General features: G+C 36.8%; 3 protein-coding genes across 7 annotated transcripts; 2 read left to right on the plus strand and 1 right to left on the minus strand.

Moving 5' to 3' along the window:
- The first annotated feature begins 334 nt into the window (after positions 1 to 334).
- Positions 335 to 1,441, plus strand: LOC148923290 (uncharacterized). The gene is made up of 3 exons (XM_089061454.1): positions 335 to 826; positions 899 to 1,123; positions 1,337 to 1,441. The coding sequence occupies exons 1-3, from the start codon at positions 335 to 337 to the stop codon at positions 1,439 to 1,441; spliced, it is 822 nt and encodes a 273-aa protein (XP_088917580.1).
- An 11,879-nt stretch (positions 1,442 to 13,320) lies between these two features.
- Positions 13,321 to 16,848, plus strand: LOC125205978 (CDK5RAP3 protein homolog). Its single transcript, XM_048105217.2, has 10 exons — positions 13,321 to 13,474; positions 13,605 to 13,739; positions 14,110 to 14,204; positions 14,292 to 14,386; positions 14,488 to 14,623; positions 14,718 to 14,870; positions 14,968 to 15,528; positions 15,692 to 15,900; positions 16,225 to 16,357; positions 16,590 to 16,848. The coding sequence occupies exons 1-10, from the start codon at positions 13,414 to 13,416 to the stop codon at positions 16,719 to 16,721; spliced, it is 1,710 nt and encodes a 569-aa protein (XP_047961174.1). The 5' UTR covers positions 13,321 to 13,413; the 3' UTR covers positions 16,722 to 16,848.
- SRF2 (STRUBBELIG-receptor family 2) lies at positions 16,710 to 21,204 on the minus strand. Of its 5 annotated transcripts, none has more exons than XM_089061707.1 (17): positions 21,145 to 21,202; positions 20,631 to 20,736; positions 20,227 to 20,359; positions 20,073 to 20,144; positions 19,929 to 19,994; positions 19,759 to 19,830; positions 19,600 to 19,671; positions 19,450 to 19,521; positions 19,321 to 19,386; positions 19,182 to 19,247; positions 18,700 to 19,100; positions 18,207 to 18,475; positions 17,860 to 18,125; positions 17,621 to 17,768; positions 17,402 to 17,541; positions 17,159 to 17,315; positions 16,710 to 17,065 (listed from the first exon to the last, which is right to left on the minus strand). In XM_089061707.1, the coding sequence occupies exons 2-17, from the start codon at positions 20,716 to 20,718 to the stop codon at positions 16,898 to 16,900; spliced, it is 2,256 nt and encodes a 751-aa protein (XP_088917833.1). In that variant the 5' UTR covers positions 20,719 to 20,736; positions 21,145 to 21,202; the 3' UTR covers positions 16,710 to 16,897. The 5 variants fall into 5 exon arrangements, with proteins under 5 accessions (XP_088917833.1, XP_047961173.1, XP_088917834.1 ...); XM_048105216.2 differs by having other exon boundaries at positions 21,051 to 21,177; XM_089061708.1 differs by lacking the exon at positions 21,145 to 21,202 and adding an exon at positions 20,967 to 21,078.
- Positions 21,205 to 21,227: the final 23 nt, after the last annotated feature.

The raw sequence follows: 21,227 nt of genomic DNA on the forward strand, positions 1-21,227 counted from the left end.
GTTGTTTTAGGGAATGAATGGTGTTTAGTTTTGGTTGTATTAATCTGTACAGATATTGCGCAGTAACTAATCTTGTGTGAAATAACGCAGTAACTAATCTGTACAGACTGTTGATTTATCAAATATGTTGGGAATCCCTTTGTCAACATCGTGTTTATACAAAAGGTTTATTGCTATGTTTTGGTTATATCCTCATCCGGGTGCCAATACTAGATCTGATCTGTAGGTAGATTTAGATTTTTGTTTCATAGCTGAGTTTGTGGTGCTTCATTGGTTGTAGGATGGTTAATGACAGACAACAAAAAAAAAAAAGGAAACTGAGGTTGTTGTCCTAATGGTTGAGGACGTAGTCTGTACCCAGCAACAAGATTTGCTCACGATGTTGAACATGGTCCAAGCAATGATTTCTTCGAAAAATAAGGGGTGGGGTGGACGTGCAGCAATTGGCTATAGCCTATCTTCGAAAGTTCCCACCCAAGTTAAGCACATGGATCGACTGTATGGCATCATTGATACGGATTGCATAAGCAACTTGAGGATGGACCGCAACGCATTTGGGCGTTTATGTCGACTCCTCCGTGACAGGGCAGGTATGGTTGATCATAGATATTTTCACGTCGAGGAGCAAGTAGCTATGCTTTTAAGTACCCTTGCTCACCATAAGAAAACAAGGATTGTGGGGTTCGATTTTATCAGGTCCGGCTACATAGTCAACCATTACGTTCATAAGGTGTTGCGTGCTGTAATCCATCTTCACAATGTTCTCCTGGTTCAGCCTACGCCAATTGATGATACTTGTGACTATTCACGGTGGAAATGGTTTAAGGTAAATGATCAACAAAGACGGTGAACTTCGTAGTACATAAATATTACTGAATGTGTGTTAAAACTGGTGCAGGGGTGCCTTGGGGCACTGGACGGGACGTACATTAACGCCTGTGTCAGCACAGCAGATGCACCACGATACAGGTCACGGAAAGGATTGTTCTCTACAAACACTCTTGCAGCCTGCGATAGGTTCCTTCGATTCGTCTATGTCCTACCGGGATGGGAGGGATCAGTGGCTGATTCACGTGTCCTCTGTGATGCTGTTTCTCGTCCAAATTGGCTCAAAGTCCCAGAGGTATATTGTAATTTCCCGTTTAGTTAGTGGTTATAATTTGTGCAAACGAATATTCAGTGCAACCTCTTTTTTATGTATGAGACTTCTTTTTGAGCATCATATTCTGTAATATCAAAGTTTGCTTCTCTAAGTCTTTGAAATAGTAACATTGGTTAAGCACTGCATTAGCAGTCATGTTGTTGTAAAAAAATGTGCGCTTGACTTTGTTAATAGAAAGAGAAAGTTGATTTATACATAAACTGGTGGCTTTTGACACTTTGTTGCAAAATCTGTAAAGTGGAACTAAATATTTTGGTCACATCTACTGCAGCAGATTAGTCATTGTCACATTCGACTTTTGTTCTCTTTTCATTTTGATTGACTTTCAATGCAAGCTGTTATTACTTGTGCGATAATGGTTATGCCAATAGTGAAGGAATCCTAACCCCTTTCAAAGGAGTTAGGTATCATCTTAAGGAGTGGGGGCCACGAAACACAAACAACATCTATGGTAAACCCTAAACAACACATAGTAAACCGAACCTTTACAATCTGAGCCCATTGATCGTCATTGCACTCAATCCGGAAGTCGTTGTTTGAATTGAACCCGACACCGCCACGATCAAGGATTTGTGACAAAGCGCCGTACTCACGCTTCCAAATCGTTATCTTAGAGTTGATGTGCGGACTCACTTTTAGCTCAGTGTCTGGTATTTCGCGTTTCATTACCTGATACACCCTTGTGGCATAGCCGTTGCGGAAACAGTTGTCGGCCTTCCACCCTCCGACAACAAGATCATGTAGCGCCACCAATAGAGCAGCTTCCTCACGTTTGGTCCATGACCGACGTGTGCGGTCGACCTTCACCTTCTCGCAGTTACCATCTGCTTCAGCACCTGCACATGATTTCAAACATCTATGACTCACAATAAACATATGATCGAAAGCTGACGACTGATTTAGTAGACACTATGATACCGGACGTCTGACCCTCGTATACCAGCTTTTGCTTTCTTCTCGACCCCATGGAAGACACTTACAGTGTGGTAGTGTGAGTTGGAGGTTAGGCTAGGTGTAAAAATGAAGGAATTAACCACGTCCTTTATAGATGGAAGTTGCTGCAGATGGCGCGAAGCAGGGGAAATTAGGCGCCATTTCAGTGTATGTCGATAAAGATGAAGGGTTGTATGGGAATTGTCTAACATAAAGTAGGGGGCTTTTAGTCATCACATTAATTTTTCCTTAGCTTAGCTGGAACATGTGGGAGTACCATCTCATAGGAATAAGTAGGAAAACAGACTGAACCAAACTGCATACAAGGCGGTAATTATTTTCTCAACATTTGAGAAAAAACCTTATCTTTAATTTCAAGAAAATATTTTAAAGCTACCAATCATGCCCTAAGGTTAATGACTTGGATCTAGCTAATATACTTATTGTTTTATCATCTATTCAGAGTTTATGTGAAAACCTTTATGAATCTATGTATTCTTATTTAAGCCTACAGATTCAGCTTTTAATAATGTAAGGATGCAACTCTATTAATGAAATGATGCAGCTCTAATAATGTAATATTGTAGCACGTATAATGTAATAATACAACTCGTATAATGTGATGCATCCTTTGAGTTAAATAATGTAAGGTGTTTTCATAAATATTTGCGACTCTTATCTTCAATAATGTAAGGATGCAATTCTATTAATGAAATGATGCGTCTCTAATAATGTAATATTGTAGCACGTATAATGTAATAATACGACTCGTATAATGTGATGCATACTTTGAGTTAAATAATGTAAAGTGTTTTCATAAAGATTTGCGACTCCTATCTTCAATAATGAAACTCGTTGTGCCAAATAATTTACTCCATCAATTGGACACAATCCATGCTTATTGCAATATGTCGAGCAAACATGAGGCTCAACCTAAGTAAGTAAACGAGTTACACTCCATCTATTCAAACATAATACGTTTTAACTGCAATATGTGGAGTAAAAAACGATGCTCAATTTAAAGAATGAAACTAGTCCCGGACAATAATGTATGTTAACTGATAAAGTAATATAAAATTAAAAAATAAAACAAAGAATCAACATTTCCTCTTGCCGTTACGCTTCTCCCATGCTTTCTCCTTGCTAAATCTGAATTTTTTTCTGGGCATGTTCTTGAATCATGATGAACCATGTCACCACATGTCCTACACTTTCGAAGAGGTCTACTCGCTTCCTTTGTAGCCTTTTGCCTCTGGGAAATCAGACAACTGTTATGGTCACTACATGAACCCTTAGTTCTCACTACATGTGGAGGGAGATCCTCAACATCTTCAGGTCTTTCCATTCCATATTACTCTTCACACATTCTCCTCTTCTAAGATGCAGACGTATTTGGTGCTCCTGGTTGCAAAAAAACACCAAAAAATACGAAATACATTATACTAAGAATCAAGTTACATTACGTGCGTCAAATTACCACGAATGGGTATATCTCCATCAAACATGACGCGATTAAAGTGCTTAAACGATACTCATACACTACCGTGCAAATACAAAAACCTTAATCGCAAAACAAAACCAAATTACGATATGCATTCATCTTTCTAATAATCTGTAATATACAAATTGGCAAATGAATATAAGAACGTAAATTCAATAAAAAAATCATATGCATAAAATATACTTACAATCTTCCATTGTTGAAAATAGCAAATTAGAGTTTGGATGATGAAGCACGACGCAGAGATTCTTACTGGATGATGGACGGCACAGAGTTTAAAAAAATTCTCAAAAGATAAAAATTATTTTCCGAAATTGATTTGGTTTCAATTACAAGGGAGAAAATAAAATCATGCTATCAAAAATGGCGTGAATCATGGATGTTAGTAACCGCATAATATATGATATGCCATCCTTACCCTTTTTTTATTATAATACTTATTTAAAAAACAAGTAAAAGAGAGCCATATCATCCGTTTGATACTTTGATTGCTAAAATAAAGGGATGAGATCAACATGGATATTTGATATAAATTGGGTTATGGATTTGAGCATATATATATAGGGGTGCACTAGGGTGCCACCATAGTTAAAATAACATTATACCACCAATATAGTCCGTTAGATCTCATCTATGGACGCCTAGGATTAAGTTTCGTGAAAAAACACGGGTTTGCAGTCTACTGTATTAGATATTGCAGTCGTGGTAAACTGCAATATTGTTGTGGTAAAACTGCAATATTCAATGAACAGCACTGCAATCTGGTAAAGTAAAATTAGAAATTTCCTATTTTACCCCTCCGTGTGTTTACACGTGGCAGCATGACAAGCACACGATTTTCAGATCCAATGGCCAAAAATGGTGGTATGGTGTTACACTAAAGAGGGTTGTCATCTTAATACATCCCTATATATATATATATGTGTGTGTGTGTGTGTGTGTGTGTGTGTGTGTGTGTGTGGAAGTAATCAAATGAAAACCATATATTTAATGAAAACTCAAAACTTTAATCCCATCCAGTAATTATATCAGATCTGTGGTTAATTTGTCGTTCAATTCCCATGTCAACAAGATCATATATTTTATCAACAGAGGCTAATTTTGTAACTTAATTTGATCAGCGGTTTATGCTTTCCTAATTAATCTCCCACTTTACGAACCGCAATTATTTACATCTTCTTCGAGAATTTTCACCATTGTAATTGGCTTCTCCTATTATCAACAATTAAATCGATATCTTTTCCTGTTCAACATCGGAGTACTAACCGGCTGAATCTCATCTTGCATAATACTCTGATCCGACTGAATCTCATATTGCATTCGATCATTTTGGGAAATCTGTATCAAAATAGTTTTCTATTATATGGAGGGTTCTGACGCTGATGAAGGTAATTTCATTTGGCGTTATGTGTGTTCAAACGAATTTTGATTTTTCATTTCCAGATGTTTGCTTTTGGTAGGTTGTAGTTTGAATCATCCGTGATTCTTAATTTCTGCTTGTTGAAGTGTTTTCCATATGTTGAAGATTTTTCATTTCCAGAATTTTGATTTTATGTTGAACCTGTGTTGAATTTTTATTGAACCTGTAATGATATTCATGTGCTATTACGTTGATCATGCTGACATGATATTTGTTGATCATGTGTTGAATTTTTGTTAAACCTGCATTGATATTTGTTTGTTGCTACGTTGATCATGCTGACACAATATTTGTTGATCATGTGTTGATATTCATTTTATGAACCTGTGTTGATATTTTGTGCTATTTTGTAGATATGTCGTTGCACGAGGTTGATCCTACTTTGACATTTTCGTTGATTCTGTATTGATATTTTTAGCTATTGTGCTAGTTCATTGAGTTCATTTTTTTTATTCTCTGTTGACGTTAGGCTGCTTTGTGTAACAGTCTCAATCGTTCCAGAATGTAGATCTGACTTGAAGCATTATGCCGACAAGCTTTTTGAATCAGTAGAAGATGGTGTTTTCTTTTATGAAGAATATGCTAATGTCTGTCGGTTTGATACTCACATCATCAAACTCTCATCAAACCAAATTCAACACCAAATCAGCAGAACGGAAACAAGCAACACAAATATGGATTTCATCAAAATCAGAAAAAAAAATTCGTGAATCAACAAAAATATGGATAGACAATGGACACAAATCCCAAAAAAATTTAAACAAAAAATCTCTATGAAATCAACAAAGATTTTAGAATCAGCATAGAATCAACATGATTTCAATGCAACAATGCTTTTAGAATCAGCAAAGAATCAACATTATTTCAACACGATTTCAACATAATTTCAACACAAAATTCAACCGCAGCAGACGAAAAGGGCCAACACAATTTCATCGCAAAAAAACAACAGCAGAACAAGAGATTAGACGATTCAGAACGAAATTCATCGTCCACAAAGCTTCAATGCAATTTCAACACAAAATCCGACATCAACAAAGTGTCAAGGATTCAACATAAAATTCAATATCAACAAAGATTCAACGCCACTTCAACACAAAATTCAACATGCTTCAAAGGCGCAGTGTCAACACAAAATTCCAGCAATTTCTTCTCTCCCGCATTCTCTCAACATGATTTTTTTTCAACATCAACAAAGAATCAACGAGGTAGAAAATCTCACTTCTCGAGGACTCCGCCGGATGCTGCACTGGTTTTTGCCTCCGCGAACTCATTGCAATTGACGTCGCTGCTTCGTTGATGCTTCACAAAAGAGGGTTGGAATGAGGGAGAAGAACTAAATAGAAAGAGGGTTTGGAAGAGAATGAGGATTGTTGTCGCTCCTTCGTTGATGCTGGGTTTTTGCCGCCGCTGGTTTTTGTGAAAATCTCAATTTACGTTATTAGTGGAAGAGAAAGAGGGTTGGAATGAGGGAGAAGAATTGAAGTGGTTTTAATTACGTGATTAGTGGGGAGAGAGATCGATAATATCGAGATTACATAATTATTGATTCACCGTTTCATGAAAATATCTTTTATATCCTTTGTTGCTAGATGTATAGAATTTATTGATATTTTTAAATGATAACATTATAATCGTTGATTAGTAATATTTAGCGGCTAAGATTAAAGTTTTGAGTTTTCATTAAATATATGGTTTTCATTATATCACTACCCTATATATATATATAGGGAGATGATCAAAATAAGAATGCATTTAAATCCAGAAATGCAGCCCAAATCTTGACCCTAGGATTAGATGATCTAATGGTCAATAATTAACCCAAAACACGGAAGGTCATAATTAAGTAGTTTTAGGTCATATTATATGATTTGGGTTTATGTCATGTTAAGATCATTTTAGGTCATACTTTGTTAGCATGACCTAAAAATAAACTAACTATGACCTAAAAATGTCTTACGTATGACCGTGTTCTGCGTTTCTGTATTTAAATCTGGTCTTCATAGATCAAAACCCTATATATATATATATATATATATATATATATATAGGAAGATGATCAAAACAAGTATGTGTTTAAATCCAGAAATGCAGCCCAAATCTTGGCCCTAGGATTAGATGATCTAATGGTCAATAATTAACCCAAAACACGGAAGGTCATAATTAAGTAGTTTTAGGTCATATTATAAGATTTGGGTTTATGTCATGTTAAGATCATTTTAGGTCATGCTTTGTTAGCATGACCTAAAAATAAACTAACTATGACCTAAAAATGTCTTACGTATGACCGTGTTCTGCATTTCTGTATTTAAATCTGGTCTTCATAGATCAAAACCCTATATATATATATATATAATACCAAGTCTCATAACTATGGATATACGGAAGTAAATATGTATATTTATGTATATATAAATTTAGGGACGTGATCAAGTCCATAAGTGAAATTCTGTCAAAAGTCAAAGCAAATCTCAGTTATTGGATCTTGTGATGTAACCGTTAGATTAATGACATGTGTCATCTAATAATGTAGATTGTGTAGTCTAATAATGTAGCTCGACTAATAATGTAACGCGCTTTAGCCTAATAATGTAGATTGTGTAGTCTAATAATGTAACTCGGCTAATAATGTAACGTTTATACTGTAATAATGTAGCTCGGATATTATGATTACAACAATTCAATCTAAGGATCCAAGGGCTGAGATACACTTTGATTTTTGACAGAATTTCACTTATGGACCATAGCGCACCCCTATAAATTTATGTGTATAAATTTGTGAATAATGAGAACGAATGTGTATATATTTATATGTATCTATATAATTTTATGTAGATATATGTCATCATGCTTTTAAAAGAGAATTTAAAATTAGATTATAAGGTGAATCCTTAGAAACATTATTTATTGATATTTAGCTATGCATACATAATTATGTTTTGAAATGAGATTTACAAATTAAATAGTAAGGTGTATTTATGTAATATATATTTATGTTTGACTTTGGTAAAACAAGAGGAAGACCAAATAATAATACTCTCTTCGTCACATGTTATTTGTACTTTTTGTTTTAGGCCGTAAATTTGGAATTGATTTTTTAGAATAGTTAAATTAGTATTTAAATTATAAGAATTTCCTATTTCTTACTCCAAATAGAAAGTGTAACTATTTTGTGTCGAGCTAAAACTCAAAAGTGCATATTATGAGATCGTTATAATGAGCATTGTAAGCATGGTTGAGGAATAAATGAGTACCAACCTCAGCACAAGGCTCGATAATTTGCTTCTTTATTAAGCAAGTCCATCAGCATATGAATAGACTCATCACCAATAACTGTGGGGGCTGGGAGTTAGATTAGTGGCAGCTAGGTAGGAACCAATCAACTCAAAAGTAGTCAATGAAGCTCGTAGTTTGCTGCTGAATTGAATATAGTGGACATCAAGCCTTATTCCCACCATCCTTCACTTTGTCTAAGTAGCAATGGCGACTGGTGGGAGTTCAATTAATGGGTGAGGAAGCTTCAAACCTTTTACGTGCATAGTAACCTTATCTTGGTCCATTCGAAAATAATTCCATTGTTTGATTGTAGAGCAAATGAACTGGACTTTGTGAGGAAGTCATCCTTTTTGAAGTTTTTTTTTCCGGAGCCAAGAATGCCAACACAGTGGTAAGCTTCAATCAAATTACGTAATGGATACGTAACACTGTCATCATCGCTTGTGTTAACTTCAAATACTTCCGATTCAGCGACTCCCACGTGAATGGGTACATACCCATAGAGATGAACTCCCCAACTTTTGCAAACTTATCATGCCTAGTGGTGAATGGAGGGTTCGCCTTTTCAATGTATCTAGTGGTTGTCACTTTTGGGATGGGTGGTCGGATTTTTTCCGCAACAATCGTATTATTCATAAGGAGTTCCCCATATTTACTCTGGTGCGAGAAGGGATCTTCATTGTCCAACGATATGACTCCGGAAGTGGGTGTCCACCAAGAGAGGAATATGATCGTATGTTGTCTATGTAAATTCTTCTAATTTCTCGAATATTATTATGCATACCGTGGGATGCAATAATATTATAAAAATGTAAACAGCTGAAGTCGGAGAATTTGGCGATGCGGTGCTATCTCCCGATATCGACTCCGAGGAAAATATTGTGTTGCCGGAGGATGGATCAAAAGAGGACTTTGGCGTCGAGTACGTGGCTAAACCTCGAGGCCTTAGTGATGATGCATATCCTTCTTTTAATGTGGCCCTCAGTAAATCCAACGTCGAGCGAACCTTGGTGAGTAATGGAATCAGATTGTTTAAGCATTAATTATTCTTATGAGGGTCAATATTCACATGTATTTTTCATGAGTGTAGGAAATACCTATGAGCTTTGGAAGACACATCTTTGTATGGCAGATTTGGCAAGACTATGTGTATTTCATGGTGGAGGATAAAACATGGTCGTTAAGCTTGAAAGCGAGAACGATCGGATTTGGGTGAAACATGGTTGACGCCGTTTCAAATATGACAACATGTTGGTGAATGGAGTTGTATGCAATTTCTTCCTTATTAATGTTGATGAAGTGCAGTTTTATGTGACATTTTCACGTTGAAGCCTTATAGATATAGGCAAATGGGCGAGGCTGTTGTGTCCATGATTTCTCCTAATTTGTAGACCATTATTTTGTGCATCTCCACATGGTCTATTTTGCGTATTATATTATGATCAATTGGTGTGTAATCCACTCTATATAATGTAGTTTTTGAAGTGCATTAATCCCTAATTATTACTTAATTTCTAATTCCACAATATCAACTTGTAACACGACATGCATGAATTGAGTATTTGGCGATGGAAAATAACAAAGATTCCATATATAATTGTTTGTAGAGAGGCATAAAGCATGTTAGTCTTGAAAAAAAAACTAATCAAACTAGTACTGAGTCTCATTGGCTAAAGCTCTCATAAACAGAAAAAAAAGAAATAGAGGAATGCATAAATTTTTGCTTCAATACGCCCTCACGCCGCATTTGCATTGGCCCACATGGAAGTTTCCAGGTCGTCCCTCATCCTAGTCCATGTTGTGGTTGCTTTTACACTGTCGACGTATTCAACAACATCCTCACCGGCTTCGTTATCACAGCTCTATCAGCTTCTCCGTCGAGCTACTCTTCTATTGGGTCTACCGCCATCTCACCTCGGATGAAGTTGTGTAGCAGAAAACATGCTATTATCAAACTCTATTTGAACTTGTATTGGATAGAAGCCGCAACTCCGGAGAATGCCCCATCGGATTTTAAGGACGGCGAATGCCCGTTCAATGACGTTTCTTGCTTTAGTATGCTTCATGTTGAATAATTCCTGAGGGTTTTGAGGACGCCCGCATGCAGGTCCCTACTCTTTGAGATGATAACAGACTCCTTTGTAGGGCGTCAAGAACCCTTCACTATTCGCATAACCATTGTCACATAGATAGTAATATCCTATACGAACAATAACAATTAAATCATCACAATTATCCCCAAATAAATATGCATGACTCAGTAACAATTGAGTCATCAAATATCAAATATCAGGTACTAACCTTTCTGCACTTTGAGTCCATCCTCTCGACTTACAGCGTCACGTAGAATCCTTGCATCCCCCGCGAATCCCTCCCAACCCAGGAGCATGTATATGAATCTGAGGAACCGATCACATACCGCTAGCGTGTTCGTGGCGATCTGCCCTTTCCTTGTACATATCTAGGAGTATCACCCGCACGCACACGAACATTGATGTAGGTACCGTCCAATGCTCCGAGGCATCCCTACATACTCAGCAACAAGGCATCATCTAGTTACAAATCAAGAAGGGAAGACACTGCATATAACAACTATAAATACACCCAAACCTGGAACACTTCCATCATTCATCACGGCAACCATCAGATATTGGTTAAGTTTTTTTTTTTTTTTTTTTTTTTTTTTGGGCAAGGCAGATATTGGTTTAGGTTAAACCAACAAAGTATCTTCTAGGTTCTACACAGCACGTAACATAATGTATACGTATCGGCTAACCGTATATTGATGTGGCGTACTTGTTGAGGCATTTCTGTATCATATTATACCTGACCTGGCCCTATATCGCTTATTTTTTTGGATCTGCCTCTAAGTAAAGAAACAAGGATGCGCAGAAGAAGCATGTTTGTTTTGTGGATACGGACAATTTCCTCAAACACTAACATATATTTAGTCAATTTTTTTCCGGGACGAAGCATCCTAGGATTTGGAACACAGAAATTAGCAAATATCAGTCATGAATGCCACAAAACAAGTCTTTAGAAAACCTAATATTAAAAAAAAACTAACAGTCATCTACCATATTGTTTTCATCGTAGGCATAAAACACAAATTGTTTTTGTAAGTATTCTGGAAAACAAAATCCTTCTCAAATGTTTTGAATTGAGACAACCCAATCATAAATAGGAGTTTTTCTATTCATGCCTCAACTAAGACAACCCATTTTATGAATCTAATTTTGTGAATGGAAAGAACACATAATAAATCAGATCATTTCTATTTAAATCTCAACTACGCTACCATGAGATCCAATGTTTGTGGATGAATCGTTACCTTACGAATCAAGTCTGAATCAACCATAGTTGAATCCTACAGCTTCGTCGTCTGTATGGGAGCACAACCACTAGCGGATGGGTGTGGATTGCCCAATTAGTTTTCGCCCTTTCGCCCTCCACAAGTTTCAGAATTTCTCTGTTTCTCAATTAAAGCAGATCGAAGCCATTTTGGTAAAGTAAATCAAAGACAATTTGGTAAAATGGTTTGTAGCATTAATTTAGTCATTTGTGTATTCAACTATATCGCAGGGGTCATTGAATGATAGAGATATCTCAAATACTTGGCTTACTATATCAAAAACCAATACGAGTCAGACTATTGTCCCGGGTCATGTGCCTTTTCTCAAATGTGAACCAAACAACGAAAAATGCAAGAAAACATTACACTAACCTACACTAACTACGCAACCAATTGAACCCTAAGGATAAACTAGACAATGCATCTAATGTGGATGCACATGTAAATTATACTTCAATGAGGCATAGCCCAATAAGTGTTGAAATCGAACATAGAATTGTTGTCTATGTCCTATTTATGTTTGTTTATTAATTTCTAGTCTAATATACATTTCTGTTTAATTATGTTGCTATACAATAATATATTTTTTTTTATTCAAATAATGGTACGATTGTAAACTAGTACTTATAACTCTGGATATGGAGGTTTGAATGTATGGTTCTTCATATGAGGGGACTTGTAGGGGCCAAGTGGGTGTGGGTGTCGGTTGGTATGAACCAACCAAATGGATGTTCGCTAAGTCAAGAGCTTCTCATCGGTGCAACAATTGTGGATAGATCGGCCACAGTAGAAGAAATTACTTTACATGACATATTGTGCAGTAATTTGAGACTTTTGGTGTGAATTACTTACTTATGTTTTTTTAACTTATGTTATTAGATTACTTTTATGTTATTTTTACATTATATTTGTCATTTTAGATTATTTATTTTAGATTATATTTGTCCTTTTAGATAATTAATGTATAGTTACTATTAAATCATGTTGTGTTGAATAATTAATACTCCTTTATACCATAAATTACTAGTAAATAAGAGTGGCAGTATTAAGGAATTGAGCTTGCGAAATTGAAATTGGAGCTTTCAATTTTAAAAATTTCATGTTTGTTATTACTACCTCCGTCCACTAAAATTTGTCCAATTCTCTATTTCTGTCAGTCCCCCAAAATTTGTCTCATTTCACTTTTACCATTTTTGGTAGTGGACCCCATCTTTCACTAACTCATTCCTACTCACATTTTATTATAAAAAATATATAAAAGTGAGACCCACAATCCACTAACTTTTTCAACTCACTTTCTATTATATATCTTAAAACCCGTGTCGGGTCAAATTGGGATAAATTTTGGTGGACGGAAGTAGTACGGTATATTTGGATTTGAAATTAAATTACAATTTTAATTTTATCAAATTCTACGATTTGAATTTCTTATCAAAATGCTCAGTTGGAATTCCACGTAGTTATAAAATGAACACTTTCAGACACTACATACACGTTACACACTCAATACACATATAGTTCCTATCAATTATACTATTTTTACCAAACAAAAGATTTGAAATAAAATTAAAGTGAATTTCTTCAAATTGACCATATGGAGCCCAATTTGAGTGAAGCCCAAAGTAAAGCCCACACTCAAGCCCACAACGCCTTTCCAGCGATCAGACGAACATAATGACAGTCTGAAACGCACCTGTGAAACTTCAGAGCTGAATAAATTCCAAATGAGATTTATGCATTGCTAAATCCAAAATCGTCATCTCGAAGAAATGCAGAATCAAGACGATATTCGGAAACTCCCGATCGACATCGCTTTTGCTCGTCTCGGAGGTAAAATCATTACTTACATTCAACTGTTAGACTCAACTTTTATTTTGAACACCATCTCTAGTTTAATTTCTCTGTTTTCTTGTTTATTTTTTTCGGAAAAACTTGAGTTGATATATTGGTTGAATTGAAGAATGGCTGGTGGATCGGAAGAGGATCCCGGCGGACTGGAGAAAGCGAATGGCGGCTGTGAGGGCGAAGATTTCCACGTCGTTTGCTGCACTGCCCAAAGACATTGATCCTTTTTTCCAAACCCTTGACCTTGAAGGTTTTAGATCGTTTCTTATTTCTTTAGTTGCTTTTGATTTTTGTTTCGTCAGTTCACTTTTATTTTGTCAAACCGCGATGATTAGGATTTGTGAAACTCCAATTAAGCATTTGTGCTTGAGCGAGAGAAGGTGATGCTTGGGAAATGCTAATCGACTTATTTTATAGTATTTGTATAAGGATTGAAGTATGCTTGTTTAAGACTTAGGTAGGACGTATCTATGGAGGTTAGTGTTTGCAGGATTTTTTTAGAAATCGATGCTACTCCAATTGTTAAATTATGTGTAATCACAGCGGCGACTTTCTAAGTTTCTATCTCTTTGCTGTTGTGTATTCAAAAAAATCTTGTTGCTATTGTAATTATTTTTCAGGAATTGGCTATCTGGAAGCAAAGAAAATATATGAAATCCTCTTACAGTCAACTCCAGAAAGCCGCAATATATTTGGTCGGCTTTCAGGTGCTGCGGTAAGATATCTAGACGTCCTCTTTGAATATATGTCTCCATTAAATCATCGTTTTTTACATTTAGTGACAAATCCCTAAATTTGACAGGGTGATTGGGAGACCATAGTGCGAGCATACGAGAAAGATCATATTTATCTTGGTGAGGCTGCTCAGATAATGGTCCAAAATGTGAATTATGAAATGTGAGATATGTTTTGTAGTTTCTCTTACAAAACCAGCAATAATATGAATCATACTTTATAACATTTTTCTTCTGACTGGTTGGTTCTATTTCACTTTAAAGCCCATTTCAGAAGAAGCAAGTCCAAAAGAGTCAGCAACAGCTTGTGGAATTAGAGCGAAAAGAAGCTGATATAAAGCGAAATGCAGCTCTTTCGGCAGCAAAATATTCAGAGGCTTGTCAGGAGCTAGGATTGCAGGTTTTGTTTTTGTTCACTCTCTTTATATTTGTTCTTTATATTCTAAAATGATCAGTCTGAAATCACTTGATGAATGATGAGTCCGGTTCTGCAGGGTGTAAATGTCAGGTTAGAGTTGTTTGAAACAGCTGTAAAATCTCTTCCGAGCACTTTTGGTCAGATGCTAGAATTGTTGAACAGTGACTCCGTTACAATGGCCATTGAGTTTTACTCAACATTTGTTAAAGATGCTCATACAGAGAAGGATGTAAGAGTTTTTCTCGAATTAATTTACTACCTTTGATATTTTTTTTAGCTTATAATTCATTTGATATCCTGTTTCTGAAATATTTCTGTGCTTGCAGAAAACTCCTAGCCCTGTGTTGCCAAACTTGATACACATTCGCCTAAATCCCCCTTCTCTTACCGTTTTTGTGAGTCCTGAAGTTTTTGGTATTGTCACCACTGAAGTAAGCAATGATGAACCTGCACTCATAGCTGCTGGGGAAGCAGATATTGCAGCTGAAAGCATTGACTGGGATATTACTTTGGGGAGCTCTGACATTGATTGGGATATTGGTGCTGTAGAAACAGAAGATAATGGAAATGGATTGGGTCCATATGAAATTGTTAGTGCTAGTGATGCTTTACCAAATTCTCCTCATGGAGATGATGCTACGACTCACCAGGTCATGGAAAACTTGGAAGGCACAGCTCAAGATGTCTCTCTGCCAGGTATTGATTGGGATATAAGTGTTGAGAATCCAGAGGTTGGCGGGGCTGAAGCAACTGTTGTAACAAGCACTCCCACGGAATCTGGTTTAATCGATCATTATTCTAAAGCTGAAGCAACTGGAAGTAGCCAAGTAAGGAGTCAGCTTATGGAAACAGAATACCGGAACAAGATACTTGATGACTTATTTGAGGTTTATACTGACTTAATGTTACACCTTCCTGCCCTGTGTACTATTTTGCTAAGGAAAAAACCTTCAACCTAGCTATGTATTCCCTCTTTTTTCTTTTTTGAGATATCTTGCTATTCTATTCTGCTTACTTATGTTTCATCTTTCTCTTTGATACCGAGATCAGGTTAAAGCATTTCTGAACCAACGGTTGCTTGAATTAACAAATGAAGAAACCTTATCTTTACAACATCAAGTCCAAGCAGTAGCTCCCTATGTGCTCCAGCAGTACTCTTCTGACTCTATCTGTGAGATGTTATCAAATGTATCTTTAGCCATCTCAAAGTTAACTAATAGGAAGACGCGGGACATGATAATGATATTGAACTCTAGAAGGTATCAACAGTCTTATTCCAAATTATTTTTGCTCTCTCTCTCTCTCACACACACGCGCGCACGCGCACATACTGACCTGCCCAAGTCTTGGCTACTAAAATATGTAGTTAGGGTGCACGGTTTCACTGTGTTCTCATGACGTTCCAAAGATTGTGCTTTAATTTCATAGATTCAAAACTTTCATTTGGTTCTTTGTAGATTCATGATTATCGGTCAAAGTTAATGTCCTAGAAAGCTTTTCTCACTTCCGTACTCTTAGGTGCCTGTTCTCGTGTTTTGTTCGATGGTATCACAAATAATCCTCATGGTTCTCTTAAACATCAGATTTTTGGATCGTTTAGTAACTACACTGGAGGAAAAGAAGCACCATGAATCTAAGTTAAAGGAAGGGCTGAAAGACCTTTATGCTAAACGCCTGGAGCTACAAAATTCACTATCTTCCTCATGGCCCAGACAAGTAAGTTCTCTTGCAAGGGTCATAGTACTTTTTTTATTTTCTTTCCAAGGGCTCAGTTGAGAGAGAAATATGTAGTCAACTTTACAGGTTAAATTACAAAAATGGATTGCACCTGCTATTATTGAAATTGGTTAAAATTTAGCTGAATCAAGAGACTATTAGTCCAAGTCATTCTTTTCTTTTCCACCAGCATTGTAGCTTGCTAATACATTTTTACTATTTCATTTTGCAGGAAGCCGCGCTTGTGAAAACCAGAGAGTTAAAGCAACTTTGTGAGACTACGCTTTCAAACCTTTTCGACGGAAGACCTGTCAATATCATTGGAGAGATTAACACTCTGTTGAACAGTGGCTTAAATGTATAAATTCCATAAACTAGTTGTCTGAGACTTGTAATGATAGTTCTTAACAACGGTGTTATGTTCATGATATCAAAGTGACCTTTGAATAGCCAAAACCAAATTTTTGGCTATAAACTGTTTTTCGAACAAATCATTGCTCTCAAAAAGCCTTGAGATATTTCACTTTGTGAAAAGCAAGATTACACAGAGTAGTAGCTTTGTGTGGGTGATGAGCTAAAGAACTTAGAGTTGGTTGATCTAAAAGATCGATCGAAGTCTGCCTCTGCTACATCTGCTGCAGTTGGATTCAGTAGTCGGCTTAGGGATTCCACAATTTCACCAATTTGGGGCCTGAATTCCTGCTCAGGCTGTTGTATGAGAGAGAAAGAGAGAGATGCAGGTTATTATCATCTCTTGGTTTTAACTTATAATAATGTAACGCATGTTGTCTTTTGCAATACCTGAATACACATAGATACTACATCGGCAAAACGAGAGAGAGACTTGGAGGGGATTTTATTCTTAATGGCTTGATCCACCATCTGTGCTAATGACGCGCTGTCGTGAAGCCTGGATGCAGCCCATCTCACCAGTGACTGCTCTCCTGGTGGTCGTGAACTGCGTGCACACAGAAGAAAATACTACCTCTGATACAATAGCAAAAAAATGGGAAAGTAGAAGTAAACAAAGGAAGAGCATAGTACTTGTCAAATGGTTTTCTTCCTGTCAAAATCTCTAACAGCAGCACCCCAAAGGCATAGACATCAGCCTTCGAGTTACCAGAGCTAGGTTGTAGATTATCTGGGGCAATGTAGCCACTATCAGCAATTGCCATTTCAGAAGCCTGTGCATACATCCAAATTTCAAAGTGAGAAAGCAAAGAAGAAGAAACGGAAGTAGTAGTAATAGAAGTTGACGTGTACCTTGAGCTTAACCGTGTTCCTAGAAAGAGGCTTCAGTATGGCCAAACCACAATCACAGACATGGGGCTTGAGCTCTTCATCAAGTAAGATGTTAGCAGCCTTCAAGTTGCTATGTGGAATAGGTGGCACAAATGATGAATGCATGTAACTGACAAGCAAAAAAAAGCACATTTTCTTGAGATGAACTAGATTGAGGGGTGGAAAACTCAAAATGAAAACAATTATGGCTATCTACTTACTCCAGAGCTCGTGCTACGCCAAGAGCAACCTGAAGACGGGCGCCCCAGTTCAGCGGTTTGTACGCTACACAATGCAGAGCATCGTCAAGAGTCAAGTTCTTGATAAACTCATACGCAAGGAGATGCTGGCCATGCTCCATAGAGTAACCAAGAAGGGGAACAATGTTAGGGTGCTTCAAACGCGATATATTTTTTATCACATCGAAGAACTGTTGTTCTTCGATGATGGATAGAGGCACTGTCTTTATGTTCTTCACAGCCACAACCTACCAAAAGAGAATATATATGCCACACAATTCTTATTTTGGATTTTCAAAACCTAAACTTTAAATAGTATGTAAATTTACCGTGCCATCTGGAAAATGTGCTTTATAAACTGAACCAAGGGATCCTTCACCAATAAAGTGTTCTTCACCAAAGCTGTTTGTTGCTATTTGAAGCTCTGCAATAGTGTATACTCTTGGAGCAGATGCCATTCTGCTCTTTGAGAAACTTTTTGTCCTGGGCAATTTCAGTGTTCTAGTCCGAACAGCAGGCAAACGAGAGGGAGTAATCATGGGTGAAGAGCTGAATCCCGATGTGTGAGGGCTGCCTGTTCCACTCACCGATGTATAATCTGTTCCAGATGAAGCAAAACAAAAATGGTGAGGAAAGCGAGCCATGCGAAATTGTACACAGATTGAGAAAGCACTCAGATGATAAGCTGTGTTCTACAGATCATTAATATATGCAAAAAGTAATATATGAAAATAACAAGCAAGAATGATTTTACATGACATGAGCACTTTCAAAGTTGTTCCATGTTTCAGAGGATCTTATTTCCTTATAAGTTCTTCTTACCTTGGAGCGTATCACTAGGAAGAGATTTCATCGAGTCTTCACGGCCTACTGAGCTTCTGTGTCTTCTCATAGATGACTGTTGCCTGTGAACAATCATAAGAGCTGCACTTCCAGCAACCAGAATGATGCCACCAACTATTAGAAGTATACCAACCACGCCCATTTTCTTCTGTTTGTGAGCTCCGTTTATTTCAAAAGGAAAAGGGTGGTTCTCATAGGCACTAATATTTGCTGATACTACTGCTTCTGCTGTTGCTGCTGCTGCTGCTGCTGCTGCTGGTAGTGTTGGTGGTGGTGGTGGTGGTGGTTGTGTTGGTATGTGTTTCTCTTTCGGCATAGACTCAATAGGAAACTTCCAAGGAGGATAGTTTGCTTCTCTTACAAATTCATTGCCCCCAAACCTGAAAAAAAAACAAAAGTCAGTCAAAAAATTACAGAAATCAAATGTGAGCATGCTCTCTAGTTAAAGACATTTAACATACCGCAAGTTGGTGATATTTTGGAATTGTTCTGGAATAACACCACTGAAATGGTTGTCTTCAATATTCCTAAAATTGGGATTAGTTAGCACACACCTATATATAGTGAAAAGAAATTTAATTTTTTATTTGATACACATACAGATCAGTGAGAGTGAGATTAGCCAAGAAAATTACTGATCCAGTAAATTGATTGTTCTGCAAAAACCTGAAATAGTTCATGTCAGTTCCATACATTAATCAGAGTCAACAAACCGAGATAGAAACTCACAAGCCTGTAAGGTTTGCCAGAGATGTGACCGAGACAGGTAGATCTCCGGTGAAGTTATTGAACGACAGATCCCTGGTGAAAGAACAATACATTTGTCAGAATTGAGAAACAACTTAAATAGTCATTCCCCTTGTGTTGAATGTAGCATACAATTCTTGAAGATGCTCAAGGCCAGCAAACACATTTCCTAAGGATCCAGATAGCGAATTGTGGCTCAGATTCCTACGCGGAGTAAAACAAAATCTCAGTAACATACAGAAGGTTTGGAATCCTCAGAACTAGTCCTATTAAAGAAAGAGAGCTTCTTACAGATGTCGGATGTGTTTCATCTGCTCTATCGAGTATGGAAAGCTCTGATTGAATTTGTTCTCAGCAAAGTTTCTAATATGCATTAAAGAGACCCAAAACAGTCATTACTCTAAAATTGTTAAGCAAATGGTCACAGTTCTTGCACGAAGGAGATAATTTAAGTATCTTACAAGTGTGTGAGGTTAGGAGGTAAACTGTAGGGGATTGATCCTTGAATGTCATTTGAACTAAGATCCCTAATAAAATTATTTAAGAGGTTACAAGGCAGGGCTTGACAACGTCAAAGAATACAAAAAATAACAGAATTTTCTTACAATTTTTTCAGACTTAAGAGATCGGAGAGCTCAAATTCAATGTTACCAGTTAGCCCCATCCCATGAAGTTTACTGCAAAAATAAGAAGTTATCATAGTCAATCTGTAAGAAGAATGTATTTCAATATTTCATCATATGGATTATGAAGAACTACAGTTCGATAATTGATGATCCGATGCAGTGAACTCCAGTCCAGAGTTCTGCACAAGGGTCTCCACTCTCTTCTTTCCAAAGCTCCAGCCGCATCGGCTTGTTAAGTGACCTGTACAGATTTTGAAGAGCTTGAACTGCATAACATGAGTCCGTTTATCAGTTTTTTTTTTTTTCTTCCAAAAGCAGAACAAGTAAGAAGATTGTACATTATGTAACAAGTAAAAAAAATGTTTCAACTTCATTAACTTGAAGGAAATTCAAGAATGGCCCAAATGTAACTTTCATGAATTCTTCCTAAGTTAAGACTATAAGCACAATCTTTTTCCTTTTATCAGCAGAAAAGTTCAACAAAATTGGTGTATAAATTAAGCGATCAACTGTAATTCAAAATTGAAGACTAGTTACCCTCGAAAAAATCAGTGATTGCCCAAGACTCAAGTCCCATAATCACCAAATAGAAACCCAGAATCAGCAAGAACAGATTCTTAGCCATATTTGTCAAAAAAATATTCTGTAAAAATAGCGAAAACAAGAAATGATGAGTATCATAATTAAGGAAAGCAAAAAGTATTAAGTATTAAACCCGAAACATTCGATTAAGATGTGAAAATCAAGAAAAGTATTTGGAACAATATTCTGCGCTGAAAACTTGAATAACAAGTAAAAATTAGAAGTTTGTAAGAGCATTATACTATAAGTTTGAAATTCTTGAGCAACAAAATCGCGAATTGATAGACATACAGAATAGCAACTATTCACATCGCTGATATACACGGATTTGGCGTGGCATGCGAAAATGGGTTACAGAAAAACTCTTTCAAGAACCTGGAAAATGTCTTCGCAAACACAATCTATCAATGTTCGCAATGCATGCAGATGTATGTAGCACACTATCTCGGTTAATTGCAGAGTGATTTACCTCTGTAGAGAGAGAGAGAGAGAGAAAGAGAGAGTTGATGGTGGTGAGTGTGAGAGAATACAATAAGAAGCTGGAATGTGAAA

This window comes from Salvia hispanica, chromosome 6, assembly GCF_029641045.1.
Source record: "Salvia hispanica isolate PSC_SH4W2 chromosome 6, Shi_PSC_v1, whole genome shotgun sequence".
NCBI lineage: Eukaryota > Viridiplantae > Streptophyta > Magnoliopsida > Lamiales > Lamiaceae > Salvia > Salvia hispanica.